Consider the following 14593-nt stretch of genomic DNA (forward strand, 5'->3'; position numbering starts at 1 on the left):
CGCCACTCCAGTGGGTAAAGTATCAGGGTGGAGCTGAGAAACGGGGAAGCAGCAACCAGTTGGGCCCAGGAGGCGAGGCCATTTGCACAGGACAAAGAACAATATATACAGTACGTGCTTTTAAAAGAAAGCAAGCCAAGGAGATGGTAGGCGCATTAATGAACATAGGCAGGGAAGGTGAAAAATTATGACTCATGGAGGAGATTCTGGACTTGCTTTTGGAAAATGTTATCTTTCAAATGAAAATGTGGACAAGTCCAACTCCTTCATTGTACTGCAGGTACGAGGGTAGATAGCTGCTGAACGTGGATTTCACGTGAATTTACCCATCCCAACCCTGCACCTCCAAAACCAGAGGGAAGCACCATCTTACCCCAGTGACATGCCTGCTCACGGTAAAGGTGACACACTGACAGGCTTTAAACACCATGCACAAGAGCTCTGCAGAGAGCCAGCTCTCTCCCTGTGCCACCAGGAAATGTAAGCAAAGAGAGGCTGGATTGCACATAAATCCCCCCCTCCACATTCGTAATGACCACCCCATCGCAGAGCTGCTTTTGGGTTTGCTCTCCTGACCTGCAGCCCACTGATCTCCTTTGGAGCTTTGGACCAAGCCCTTCATGTAGCTGTTTCATGTCATGACCTGCTGGAAAACCCTCTCCTTTCAGGGACAGAGCAGTTGTTTCCTGAAGCCCTGTAACACAGTACTGCCATGGCAAGCAACATGTCACAGGCTTTGTACCGAGTTTGCAAGGTCTTGGGAATGCAGCTTGCGATGCTCACTCTGTCTGAACTCTTCTTGACCTACCTGCAGCCTTGTTTCACCTCGTTTAGCTGTAACAGCAATTCTTCTAACTGACCAGGTAACCATGGCTAATTTTTTTTATGCTTCTTTATCTTTTTATGCTACCATCATGGTTTACAACCCTAACATAATGAAGTAGTATAAAGAAACACAGGCCTGGTATGATAAGAGGCCTTGAGAAGTGGAGGCACGGGACGTGGCATGAAGGAGAACAGGCGTGGGACGACTAGAGATGGAGCACAGGCTGGCACTGGCAACCCCATGCTGCGAACAACCAGTAAAAGAAATGTCGGCCTGACGCTGGACAAAAGTGGTGTCAGTGGTAACCAACAGGAGCTCTTTCTTTTTCTGTCATAATTAGATCTTGACTAATAAGATTAGAATGTTAAGGGTTCAGTTATACTAAGAATAAACTCTTGGCTCTCTCTATATAAGGTGTGCTTTCTTTTTGCCCATAAACAAGACTTCAAGCATTAACACTGTTCTCTTCTAGAGACTCATTTAGACCCTTTACGCAGGCGTTTCCTCGGCTATCACAGCGTCACTTCTAAGCACAAGACCCGCAAGGCTGGCCCTCCAGCAGAGCCAGCAGATCACTGTTCAGGCCAGTGCTTCTGTTTTTCTCTAACAGACGCAGCACTTCTCCCCCTGTCTTTACAACACCTCTGTTCAGAAACCACCAGACCATATTTCTCCCAGATCCCTCCCCAGATACAGTGGTGCCTGTGTTTCCAAAGCCCATCGCTCAACATCTGGAACAACAACTCCTGTAAAACCCATCACCAACACATGGCATTTCTCTGACGCATTTTAGGGAAGCCTGGCAGAAACATTTTTCCAAGAAGTCTGATGCTATCTTTCGCCACAGCAAGACAGCCTGCAGCTTTCTAAACAAAGGAAGCTAGTTCTTTTTACATCCAAAAAAATTGCATCGAGACTTTCTTTGGGAAGCAGCTTTTTGCAAAGCATTTCTAGACATTTTCCTAATATATTCAATGCTGTATATGGGCTTTGACAGTACCTGTTTAGGAGGCTCAGCACAAGCCATGTTCTCTGCTGTCTCAGCACTACAGCTGGGTTGAGTATTTCTTGTAGCAACCAGTTTATTTCCTGGGACCTCAGTTTGGATCAGGCTGAAACTATTTGAAAATTCAGGTCAAATGCTGCAAACAGGTCAGGGAAAAAAAAAAAAAAAACAGATCTGGGCATCTCTCCACCCAAAACCCTATCTCACCTCCTAGCTGCTGCTCTACATGAATTACTGTGGAGCAGCAGAGTTCAGAGCTTGCCTCTATACCTTGAGATCACAGCACCGCGGGCACTGTGGTTTAAGATGTAGGTTCAAGTCCCCTGGGACACAGTAGGTCTTCACACCCATCCTTTATTCCTGGGTCACTGTTCTGGCCACAAGGATAACGTTACAAACCTATTCACTCCTCACTGCAGCTTCTGTGAGGAAGTTAACCTCAGTTTAACCCTCCATTTCCCTCACTTTTTGCTAAATAGAGAAAACGTGTTTCCTTTTTTCACCAAAAGGAAAACTCAACATTTTTTGCATTTTAGTGAGAAAAATAAAAACTGAAAAATATAAAGCTCAGCATGAGGCTTTTTAGCTGTAGGTTCAATTGCTAAGCCGAGCACAATTGTCCAGCCTTCCTGCAGACATCCTGAACCCAAGGCAAGGAAAGGTGACCTTTTTCAGGTGAGAAAGTGAAAAGTCCCTGAACTGCCCTGCATGGGGAAAGCCAAAAGCCTGGGCAAGATTTTCTTGTAACTTCAACTTGGGAAGCCAACACTGGAAAGAAGGAAAAGAGTTTGCTGTCAATGAGAAACACCTTCCGCATTGCACAGCCTGCTAAGTACCCACATGGCTTCCAGCTGCAGTCTTCACTGTGACCTCTAATACAATTTCAACCAGTTCAGCTCGGGCTGAGGAACCACCAGCCATTGGCTGGTAAAAGGCATAGCTGTGATGTGGCTAACGGAGATGCCCAACCACTAGGACCTAGGACCCTACGAAAAGCTACCTAGGACCCTAATTTCTGGCCCCTCAGCTTCTGCTTTCCTCTCCCTACTTTGTACTTTGCGATTTGAACATTCCCTCTGCCCGCAACATTTTCTGCACTGGAGTGAGCTCCTTTGTAAATTAAAACCATTCCATTGAGACCCAGCCTGCAACCCTTTGCAAAAACAGGGTAGCTAACGCATACTGCTGCCTACTTCTTCGCACAGCTCCCTTTGGCAATATCCATAGGATTTTGCAGTGCTAGGAAATACTGTCTCACAGGTGGCTAAATTGTAGAGACCATGGTAAACAAGGGAACACCAGAGAGAACAAATAACCCCATGTCAGACAGGGGGAGGTCTGGCATAATTTTAGCTGCTGTCTTTAACATTCCCTGTTGCTGGGCTTACAGAAGCTGCAACCCAACAGCTCCAGCCACCAACTCCATCTGCTTATATAAGGCACTTGATAATATAGTGCCCTTTAAAACCCAGGCTCAGCAACGCGTTGGGGAATTCCTCTGCAAGGTTTCAAAGCTCTTGGGCCCTGACAACATCCACAGAGCAAGATGAAACACTCCCAGCCAGGCTGGACCCTTCTGCCAATAAATTCAGCTGGCTGCTCACAGCAGCACACTCCTGTGTGTTAACTGCTACTTGGCCAGTGCCCTATCAATAGTTTTATGGTGGTTTAGCCTCCAGAGAGACAGACCTCTTGATAACAGAGTGGCATGATCTGTCCCCACTTTGCTGACGGCAGCCACCAAATCCCAGGAGGGTTGCGTGCCCTGTTGTCACAAAGCAGTAAAAAAACAAGTCTCCTCCCTTCCCATTCAAAACTGGAGCTATTTTTAATTTCTAGCTGATAAAAATGAAACCCAGAGGGGCAAAAAAGCACAAGAGGGGCCAGGGAACTTTTTTTCCCAAAAGGCAGAGTTGCATCAGCTGGAGAGACAGGACAAAACTCAGCGGTGAAAAAGATCATCACAGCTGAGCTTGTAAGGGCAGCAACCATCATTCAAGCAAAACTAAAATGTTTCACCCATGTCTTTGTGTATCTTTGCCAATGAGGAGATGTTTGAATTCCTCTCCTAGCACAGAGCACTTGAACTCAGTTGCATAAACACAACCCACCTTGCTGACAAGCGTACATAGGGATGTAGACTGACTTACAGCACAGCCCCACCAGCTCTTTGCTCGCTGCAAGTCAGGCAGTTAGTGGGGCAGCAGAGGCAAATGGAGGCTCTTATTTCTCCCAAGGATGAGCAAGCCGAGACAGCACTTTCCAATTCAGCTGCATTTTCTTGTCAATGGTGACCGAGGCTTTCCCCTTCCTCAGGAGGGAGGAAGCCTGATCCAACCCTTTTCCTGCACAGCTGCCTGCTTCCTTTGCAGGCTGCGATGGGAACAGAGCCAGCGCTCAGCTGTTTTCTTGCCCCTGACAGCTCCCCAGAGAAGGGAGAGCACCCACGCCAGCAGCCACGTCTCCCCTTGTGCCACCCAGGGCTTATCTATAAGGAGAAGCAGCTCATAGCAGCAAGCTTCACAAAGTAGATAATGCAACAAACGGGTGCCTTGTACTTCTATGCATGTAAGCCCTGGACACCTCCCAGCTGAGATTCCAGGACCTCCCTCAAAGCCAGTCCATGAGGCAATGGCCAAATTAAAGTCTTTACCTTCCTAGCGCATGACTTTAAGGCTGCTGTCCCGTTAACAGCACATCCAGATCCTAAGGAAAGGGGCACATTTCCTCTGCCACACACACGAGTTTGGGTCCTCCTGATATCCAGCATCCCTCTCATTCCCTCTTCACGCTGGGGCTGTCCTGCATTGAGGCTGGCATGCAGAGATCACCCTGCTACAGAAGGCTCTCGGTGGATTCCTCAACCAGCATCACAGCTTCTGAGCCACTTCTTTTTCTGATATGCTTTCCCTCACAAAACTTCTAGCTAAACCAAGACGCTACTGCAAAAGGTTTTCAAGTAAGCTCAGCCTCAAAGGGAGGTCAGTACCAACACGCCTTGGAAACCCTTACTGCCCCATTTAAAACCTTTAAAAATGCAGCCCAAAGATCACAGAAAGGCAAAACTTTTGATTCTTTCCTTGCGTACACACCCATATAATATCACTGTTTTCAACAAAGCTATTCTTGACTTAATGAGATAAGGAGAGAACCAAGTGACCTGTTTTACCACGTCATAGGACCAAAGTCTCTTGAGAACTGTGTCACTCAAATGCAGTCACATCTCACCAAGAGTAACAGGCAGAAACAGGAACATGGCTCTCAAATACAAGCAGAAGTTCAAAAATAGAGGTTACCAACTTGTCTTTCACTTGGATGTTCTTCTTTCTGGCTGCTAGTTACTGTATCTTTGTAAGGCTGCACAAAGACTGATTCAGTTCTCAGATGTGGGTTACTTGTCTTCAAGCCACAGCAATCACAGATCCACAGGCTGAAAATATGCTTTCCTCCAAATACATTTTGGCATAGCCAAGAAAAAAAACAGTTCTGTTGCTGTTCTGTTGCTGAGGCCTTCTCACTTCTCCAGGGATGCCAAGAAGACGGTTTGAGGGTCTGGAGCAGCTCAGCACATTTCAAGTAGCACAGCCTACGGAGGAGGCTAGAGTTGCCTGGAATGAGGCTGTGCTATCTGATGGGCTGCTCTCCTTCTCAGGTTAATCAGAGCACAATTCCCACCTCTGACCTATCCCCATTTTCACACCTGGGCCATGAAGAGACTGGTAAAAGTACATACACCACCCCAAACTCTGGGAAAAACCTTTGATTCCATCTCCTTTTCTACCACCAGAATGGCAAAAGCAAAACTCAAAGCATTTAGCCAAGCTACCCAGTTGGTTACAACACATTTACATCATAACATGTCTACACAGCCCATCAAATAGCAATACCAAGGTTAAAACCAATCCACTTCTTCCACAGCTTTATATCAGACAGTATTTATTTCTGTTGCATGGAGCACTAACCTCTCAAAGCTATTTGTACACCCACTCCTCCCTCCTGACCAGCTTCTTGACTCCAATGAATAATGTTTTCAGGAGCTTTGATAAATGCTGGAGGTGAACCAGACCACCAGAACCTATTTAGACTCAAGAAGCTCCAGGAATCCCAACTATCAACAAGCTACAGAAAACATTTTGTAAAATGTTCTGATCCAGCAGATCAAACATCTGGCTCCCTAAAATACGCACTGAGGAACATACAAGTCTGGGAAACCTTTAACTCTTACTACAGAGACAGATGACATAAAAGGCATTTTTGCAGGCAGGCCTGTCTCCTAAATCAGGGCACACAGCAGGAGGAAGAGAAATATGCTTGAAAACAGCCATATTCTAACAAACCCTACAATCTATAGCAGCAATTACAAGTCAGCATCACTCAGAGCAGCCTCAAGGTTGCTCTAAACTGCACTGAGGATGGGAAAGAGGAACACAGGGAGCTTCAAATCCCCTCCACCCAGGACTCGGTATCATGCTATTGACCATCAACACAAGATGTTGTGGTCTCACACGAAGACATTTGCTGCTGTGCTGAAGCCAAAAGTTGCTCACAGAAATTTTCCCATGAACATTTCTAAGAGCAAAAAGAAAACTAGCAGATGAGAACATAAGCCAGGGAGAAAAAACAAGCCTTTCTCTTCTAAAAGCCCCTACTTAGAGAGACGGAATCTACAGGCAGGCCTGATTAACACCACAACCAGAGGATGATGCCAGAGCTGAATCTGAAATTTTCAGTAGCTGTCACCAACTTACATCCACTGTACCTCTCACCCTGTAATACGTTTATTATACAGGTGTCTAAGATCAGGGAGCCCTCTCCGTGAAGAAGCCAAGGGAAGAATATTATTTCTTGGTGGGAACATGCCTCCGTTTTTAAGGAGCCATCTCATCGTGACACCACAACCTAGCCACAGTGCTGCGGCTGCATGTCCTGCGTGCTCGAGTACCTTGGAAGAAAGCAGAGTTTCACAGAGGTCCGACTTCAGAGCAGCAGCTCTTCTCCCTGGCCCACCACATTGCCAGGCATTGTAAGGCATTGTGAGAAGGTGCCATACCTGTACGTGACATGCACTGCAGTACCAGGCTCATCTCTCTCCCAAATCAAAGCCACTCTGTTCGGAGACTTTTCGACGTGTTGATCCAAGCAATTTACTGTAAGAAAACAGAGGTTTAAACAAAGCCTGATCATATGCAAGATGCTCTGTAAACTTAGCTTGGTCAAGCATAACAGCAAGCTAGCATAAGATGAAACATAATTTATTAGCTAGCTAGCCACACACTTGTAACACTGGGACGTTGCTCTTTACAGTGATAGCACTGTAGCACTGGTAAAGCTACTCTTTGCCGTATCTGTAGTATGCAAATACTACAAATACTATACTTACTTGGTACAGCTGCCTTAGAGATGGCATCCCCACAAGAGGCCTCAGCTGATTCAGCTCAGCTTAACTCCACTGGCTAAGCTCAAACCAGCCCAAATCTCTCCCCTGCTCCCAGCAGCACAAAGACAAGACACTCTTTTGACATTTTTGCTCCCCAGAGCAGCATTTCACCACATAAATCTGATAGACTGTCTTCCTTAGCTTGCATTTTTAGCACTGCATTGTTTGAATTTTCTAATTAAAGCTTATGTGAAACATTTTTATTCCAGGGTATAATGGAAGAGCTGAATCTCATACTGAAAATATCTGAAACTTTAGGATCTAGGGTAAACTCATGGAGTACAGATATCTACACATTACCAGACATCTGGGAAAGATGAACATGTCTCGAGCTGTGTGCTACACCTCCTAAAGCCTGAAGGTATAAAATTAGCTTCTGAAGGTGCATCTCTCCCCCCAACTAGAGGTAGAGGAAACCTGAACAACTACATGAGATGCTCAAGTGGACTTAGGGAGAGCACCCCCCCTAAAGAAACTTACAGAGAATCCACCCAAGAAACCTGCCTGCATGTTCAGCAGCAACTTGCCTGGTGGTTAGAGATTAACCTTGCAAAGTATTAATTCCAAGCCTAAACTACACTTACTTATTTCATTATAATCTCCCACAGGCAGTTACTTTATTTCAATGGACAACTATTAAAAACCAGTCAGGCATACTGCTGTATAACTCAGAGAAAACCCTTAAAAAAAATGCTGAGTTTCAGATCATATTACCTGGAAACGTTAATACTGGTGGGGAAGGATTTCATTTTTCCAGATAAATTCAGTGCAATGAAAGCTGCCTATTGCTGTCACAATTTGTGAAGTTTAAGTAAACTGCAGCCCAGGAGCTGGCTTCTGCTGTTCTGTGATCACAGCTGATTTACACCACCACACAGAGGGTGGGAATGAGCCCCTAAAGTTGCACAGAGAGAAAAATCCCTCAGAATTCAGCATATTTCATTACAAGAACAACTGTCAATCTCAAAAATACGAAAAAGCACTCTTCAGCTGTTTAATGTCCTTTATTTTTAATGGAAATTCCTGCAGCAATACTATAAAGGAGATAAAGCCGTTTCTGAGGTCATCCTAATACAATACGGGAGGACAAAAGCTCTAATGGGGAATGCTTTAAGCAGTTATAAACTGGTTTCCTCGGTCTTCTGTCCACAGGTAATTGGATCTGCTGTGGCTTGGTCCGCGATGCTTAGCAACTCCCACCTCCAAGCTCATTGCAGCAACACCCTCACATATTGTGCCACACTACAGAAACTCACATTAATGGGGATTCATTGCCCAAGCAGTATTTCTTACTAGTGAGCAGCCATACTAGCCTTCAGAGGGAATTTCTGCTGCAGCACGCCCCAGCTGAGCCAAGTGAGAGCTTTAACTCTTTGCTCAGTAAAAACCAGCAGGTGAACCAGGGCCAAATGCTATTATTTCCTTCCTGATCTTAGGCTTACAAGAGCCTTTTGCTCATTTTACAAAATAGAATTTAGTGACCTTCCCCTTACTGCTATACCCTAACAGTTTCTCCATACGTTTTCTCGCCTCTTCAATAACGCTTGGAAATGATTCATTTCGGTAAGACGTGCTCCTGAGAACCCGATGCCTTGGAAGTGCAGTACTTTGTCAGGGTATTTTCCTGGCCAGCAGTTATAGTGCCATAAATCCAGAAGCTGAAGCTCACAGTTCCCCCAAATCCTACTGCAAGGTCTCCCCAAGCAAAAAGCAGCAGAACACTCAGTTGCCCGCGGTCCAGCTGTGTTGGGAGACAGGCACACAGGATGCTCTGGATCAGGGACCTGAACTGCTGCCGTATTTCTGCAACTAATTCAAATCAAGACATCAAGGGACAAAACCAGAGCCTCCTAGGAGAAAACTAGCTATTCGGCTATGGCCGAGTACCATCTTCACTGTGCTTTAAAAGCAGAAAACCAGCAACAGCAAAACTGTTTAATTCTGTGCATCTATGTTTCAGTGGTCTATGATTTTTTTTTTTACCTATGCAAAAAAAACTAAGTGGTATTTAGTGCCTGCAGAAGAACCAGACCCAAGACATGATCTAAAATCAGGCCCAGCAATATCTGGATTTCAGACACCTGATGCACATGGGATCCAGAAGAACGTGCTGATCCCACTCTACAGAGGAAAGAAACGGATCCCTGAAAGTCTCTGTGCTCAGCCAAGATCTTAATTTCAATAGGAATCAATGAAAACAGAAGTCTGGCTAAAATCCCCCTGATTGCTGGGTGCTGGAAGCAGGGCTGTACACACACCTCCATCAACCTGGAATCCACTCCTGGGAATCATCTCCTGGGAGGAGACACTCCCCTATGTTCTCTGGAAGAGCTGAGGAGGGTTTGCCCTTTTGCTGTGAAAAAAGGTGGCAAGAGATGTTAACAGTTCCTGCACTACTGAACCGCAGTCTAGTGATTCAAGCACTCTCTCAGGAATGGGAAATGAAGTTAAGAAACGTACAGCCCTGTTAAAAGACTTCACCACCGAGTTGCACCCTAGACGGGGCTGGGGCTTACTCCTACTGAATGAAGCAGGACCACGGCACGGAAGAGCCTTCAAGGCAGATATGGCCAGGAAGAAACTTGGAGGTAGTTAGGACTGTCACTGCAAATTTTTCTGTTCCTTCATGTAAGCGGTGAAGTTGGAGGAAAAGACCCAGCTCCTCGCTTAAGAGAGAAAAGAAGGCTGCAGCTTCCCCCGTAAAAGACTGGGATTCGCACCGTCCCCCCACCTTCGGTTCACCTTTGCGTCGGCGCTGCAGAGCCCGCCACGGCACCGAGCAGCACCCCGCAGCCAGCTGCCGGGGTCGAGGGCGGCACAGCCGAGGTCAAGGCATCCCTGCCGGCACGGCGCCGGGGCGGCCGCACGCCAGCCCTTCGGCAGGGGCAGGCCTTCGCCTGCCTTCGCCCCGCGTGGACCCGAGGAAGACGTCGGGCTGCGGCAGGGTTTCCGCAGAAGCGATGGGCGGCCGACGGGGAAGCAGCGCCAGGGCAAGGGGCTCAGTCAGGGTTACACCCGGCTTCGGATTTTCTCCCCGCTTCCCAGCATTTCGCAACGCCCGGCAAATTTTCTCCGAGCGCCGCCCGACCGAAACCCTCGTTTTGTCCCCCAAAGAGGGGCGCTGGCGAAAACTACCCCAGTGGGAAACCTCCCGGCCAGCCCGAAGGCAGAAGCGGGTAGCACCGGCGGGCCGGCCCCCAGGGCGGCGGGGCGCGGGGGATGCGCGGGCGCGGGGGATGCGCGGGCCCGGGGACGCCTTACCCGAGACGTTGAGGCGGCCGCCGAGGAACCAGAGGGCGGCGCCGGCGTCCGAGCCGGCCTGGCAGGCCGTGTGGAAGGGGCTGTCCCAGCGCAGAGCCCCCCGCGCCACCTCCGCCCAGAAACCGGCCGGGTCGCGGGCCGCCCGCTCCTGCCAGACCCCGTACCCGCCGGGCGGCAGCGCAGCGGGGCCCCCCGCGTCGCTGCAGCAGCGGCGGGCGGCGACCGGGACCCGTCCCGGCGGGAACGGGCGGCTGAGGGCGCGCAGCACCCGCGCTCGGGCCGCCGCCAGCGCCATGGGGCACAGCCCTGCACCGCCGTCGGGGCCCCGCCGCGCCCGGCACCGCCAGCCCCGGCGCCGCCCCCGGCCGCGGGACAGCCCCCAGCCGCCGGGAGAGACGGTCTGCGGGGAGCGGCTGCCCCCAGCGGGGCGGCCCCGGGAGCGCCCCGCGGCCAGCGGCACCCGCACCCCCCCGGGCCCGGGGGCGCCCCACACCCCGAGACACCCCTGCACCCGCACGGCCCCGGGAGCACCCCAGGAGACACCCCTGCACCCGAACGGCCCAGGATCGCCCCGCACCCACGAGCACCCCTGGGAGCATCCCACACCCAGAGACACCCCTCCACCCACGGGGCCGCGGGAGCGCCTCTCACCCAGAGAGGCACGGCTGCACCCTGTCCTGGTTTCGGCTGAGATAAGAGTTAATTTTCTTTATAGTAGCTAGTATGGGGCTATGTTTTGGATTTGTGCTGAAAACAGTGTGGATAGTACAGAGGTGTTTTAGTTGTCGCTAAGTAGTGCTTATACTAAATCAAGGACTTTTCCGCTTCCCATGCTCTGCCAGGTGCACAAGAAGTTGGGAGGGGACACAGCTGGGACAGCTGACCCCAACTGACCAAAGGACTATTCCATACCATATCACGTCATGCTCAGTATATAAAGCTGGGGAAGAAGAAGGACTGATGGCATTTGCCTTCCCAAGTAACCATTACACGTGATGGAGCCCTGCTTTCCTGGAGATGGCTGAACACCTGCCTGCCCATGGGAAGGAGTGAATGAATTCCTTGTTTTGCTTTGCTTGTGTGCACAGCTTTTGCTGTACCTGTTAAATCATCTTTATCTCAACCCACAAGTTTTCTCACTTTTACTCTTCTGATTCACTCCCCCATCCCACCGGGGGGGGAGTGAGCGAGCGGCTGCGTGATGCTTAGTCGCCGGCTGGGGTTAAACCACGACACACCCTCACAGCCTTGGGAACACTTGTGGCACACAGGTATGTTCCACACAGAGAGACACCTACCCAAATGCACCCATGTCCACACAGCCCTGGGAGCAACCCCCCTGCACCCCCAGAGACACCCCCAGAGATGCACCTTGCACTAACACTACCCTGGGAACATCACCTGCACAGACATGCAGGCAGAGGTGCACCCCTGCACACACCCTCATCACCACAGACACAGGCACCCAGGTACAGCCGTTGCACTTTAACACACACAGCAACACTCAGCACACACACACACACACACACACGCTGTCCTATCAACAACAGCTGTATGTCACCACACGCCTGGACACCAACCACAAAGTCAGCACAGCGGCGGCACAGACCTCAAACGGCGTGCCCAGCCCTTGTGCACAGACAGTGCTTGTGAATGCAGGTAAGTGGTGAACATGCTGTGCCCTCGTGCCCTGCCACGTGTCATACCCCTGTCCTCTTGTTGCTCAAAATGGGGTAAGTCTCTCTAAGTGGGTACCACTGTTTGCTTGGCAGCCCTGTGAGCATCGTCATCCACAACGTGGAGCTCCTGGCTTTGGTATCACGACTCTTCTTCCTCTGTCTTAATCTCAGCACCAGATTTAACCCTGACTTCATAGAGCAAAGCCTCAACAGCGAGCAGCGAGATTTTACAGCACGTAACACAGAGCTTCTTCCCTGTGCATAGCAGGGACATCTTTGCTGGCATGAAGAAACTAATTCTTTTAGGCAGTTTGGTCCAGCCTCCCAGCACAGAGTTTGAAAACTCGTATTAGAGCGGCAAGGTCTGGGCATCCTTAAGAATTGCCAAACTACCTGGGCGCCAACTCAACTCAATCCCAGAGTCTGGGCAGACAAAGCACATTTCATGTTCAGGATTAAAAACTTGAACCTACTCTTTATGCTAAGCTGCATCTTGTTCTGGCAGTGGTAGAAGTGAGTAGTGTTTTCTATAAATTTTTCCTATCCTAGAAATATGACCAGACAATTTATCTAGGAAAATAACACAGATTTTATCAGGATTTGGATTTCTGGCACTTCTGACGTTTGCAGCTGTGTTCTATAAGTAACGTACAAGAATAAATATAGTCTTACCTTCCTCGGCGTTACTGCACTGCTGATATAGTTCGGTATTCCTTCCTTGTGTTTTGAATGCCATTGCTCCGGTTTGCCCAAGTGCTAAGTTACAAACAGCAGCACGCGTGCCACCTGGTGCCAGACAGGACTACGGAGAGCTCTTCGGCTTTCACTTGGTTTGCTTAAGGACTGCTCAAAAGTTTTCCATCAAATATTACTTATATGCAAACCACATCCCCCCCCAGGATTTGAGAGGAATGCTTTTCACAAAACAAGCAAATGAGTTGTCAAAAAAACTTGAGCATGAATTTAAATTCTTTGGCCTGAAAACCTAGAGGTTGCATTTGCAGACCTTGAAATCTTCTGGGAATGGTGCCCTTCTCTGGTTTTCTTCCACACTGTCCTGGTTTTGTCTGAGATAAGAGTTAATTTTCTTTATAGTAGCTAGTATGGGGCTATGTTTTGGATTTGTGCTGAAAACAGTGTGGATAGTACAGAGGTGTTTCAGATGTTGCTAAGTAATGTTTACACTGGTCAAGGACTTTTCCGCTTCCCCTGCTCTGCCAGGTGCACAAGAAGCTGGGAGGGGGCACAGCCAGGACAGCTGACCCAAACTGGCCAAAGGGCTATTCCAGGCCATATGACGTCATGCTCAGTATATAAACTGGGGGAGTTGGCCGGGGGGCAGCGATCGCTGCTCGGGGACTGGCTGGGCGTCGGTCGGCAGGTGGTGAGTGGTTGCATCACTTGTTTTTTCCTGGGTTTTGTTCCTCTCTCACTCTGTTGTTGTTTTCCTTTTCATTACAATTTTTTTTTTCCAATTATTAAACAGTTCTTATCTCAACCCACCAGTTTTCTTACTTTTGCTCTTCCTATTCTCTCCCCCATCCCACCAGGGGGGAGTGAGCGAGCAGCTGTGTGCTGCTTAATTGCCGACTGGGGCTAAACCACAACACACATAAGGCTGACTTTCCTTTTCCACCACCAAGTTTTATTTTTCTCATGCTTCACCAGACCACTCCCCACCCTCAAGTTTTGACTGCCTTTTTCCTCAAAGAAAGCCATGACCATCATCAACACAACTTGGATGGGGGCCACCCAATCTCCCCATTCAGCTGGGCTCCTGGGTAGGACAAGCACAACCCCAAATCTCCTCTCTTGCTTCCAAGAGAGCTGAAGAGAGGGGAGATGAGTCCCTGAGATTTTGCAATGCCTACTTATCCCAGCTAAGACTTTCTGGCAGTGAAGTCTGGCATCAGGCTGTTGACTTTTGAAGGCCGATGAGGGTTACACCAGTTCTCATTATTAAGTACGGCACTTGAGTATGCCAGGAAAGGCTGGTGCTGGATAAAAGACAGGTTATGGAATTGCTTCCTGCACTTGTTGTGTCTCCATTCAAAAGACCCTCCTGGCATTATGGAGTCCAAACAGCGATGCTCAGCTCCGGGGAAGTCCAGTAACTGTGATCTGCAAATGCCACCTCTCTATGGCAGCTCCCAAAGTCTTGTGGCTGCCAGGGTAGAATAAGTCATTCCCTGCTGCAGCCAAGTTCCCTGGCATGGCCTCCCGGTCCAGCCAGGCAACCTCACTGCCCTGCAAGAGATTTTAGCAGCTAACAGGATCACCTGCTGAATAGCTGCAACCCTTGTCACATATTATGGGTCTTCTGTGCTGATATCACGGCAGGCACTGATGAATCAAGCCAGCAGTGGTTTGAGTAAGGGGTGAGT

The 14593-nt window shown here is 49.0% G+C and overlaps 1 protein-coding gene across 1 annotated transcript in view; it reads right to left on the bottom strand.

Annotated features, from left to right (window-relative positions):
* The window catches only part of ACSS1 (acyl-CoA synthetase short chain family member 1), a 39758-nt gene extending 28917 nt beyond the window's left edge, over positions 1–10841 (bottom strand). Inside the window, exons 1-2 of the mRNA XM_072857150.1 lie at positions 10531–10841; positions 6883–6979 (exon numbers count right to left, since the gene is read on the bottom strand). Of these exons, the coding sequence (XP_072713251.1) occupies positions 6883–6979; positions 10531–10825 (392 nt within the window). The 5' untranslated portion in view covers positions 10826–10841. The remainder of the gene's footprint in view (positions 1–6882; positions 6980–10530) is intronic.
* Between the last annotated feature and the right edge of the window lie 3752 nt (positions 10842–14593).

This window comes from Ciconia boyciana, chromosome 3, assembly GCF_034638445.1.
Source record: "Ciconia boyciana chromosome 3, ASM3463844v1, whole genome shotgun sequence".
NCBI classification, from domain to species: Eukaryota; Metazoa; Chordata; class Aves; order Ciconiiformes; family Ciconiidae; genus Ciconia; species Ciconia boyciana.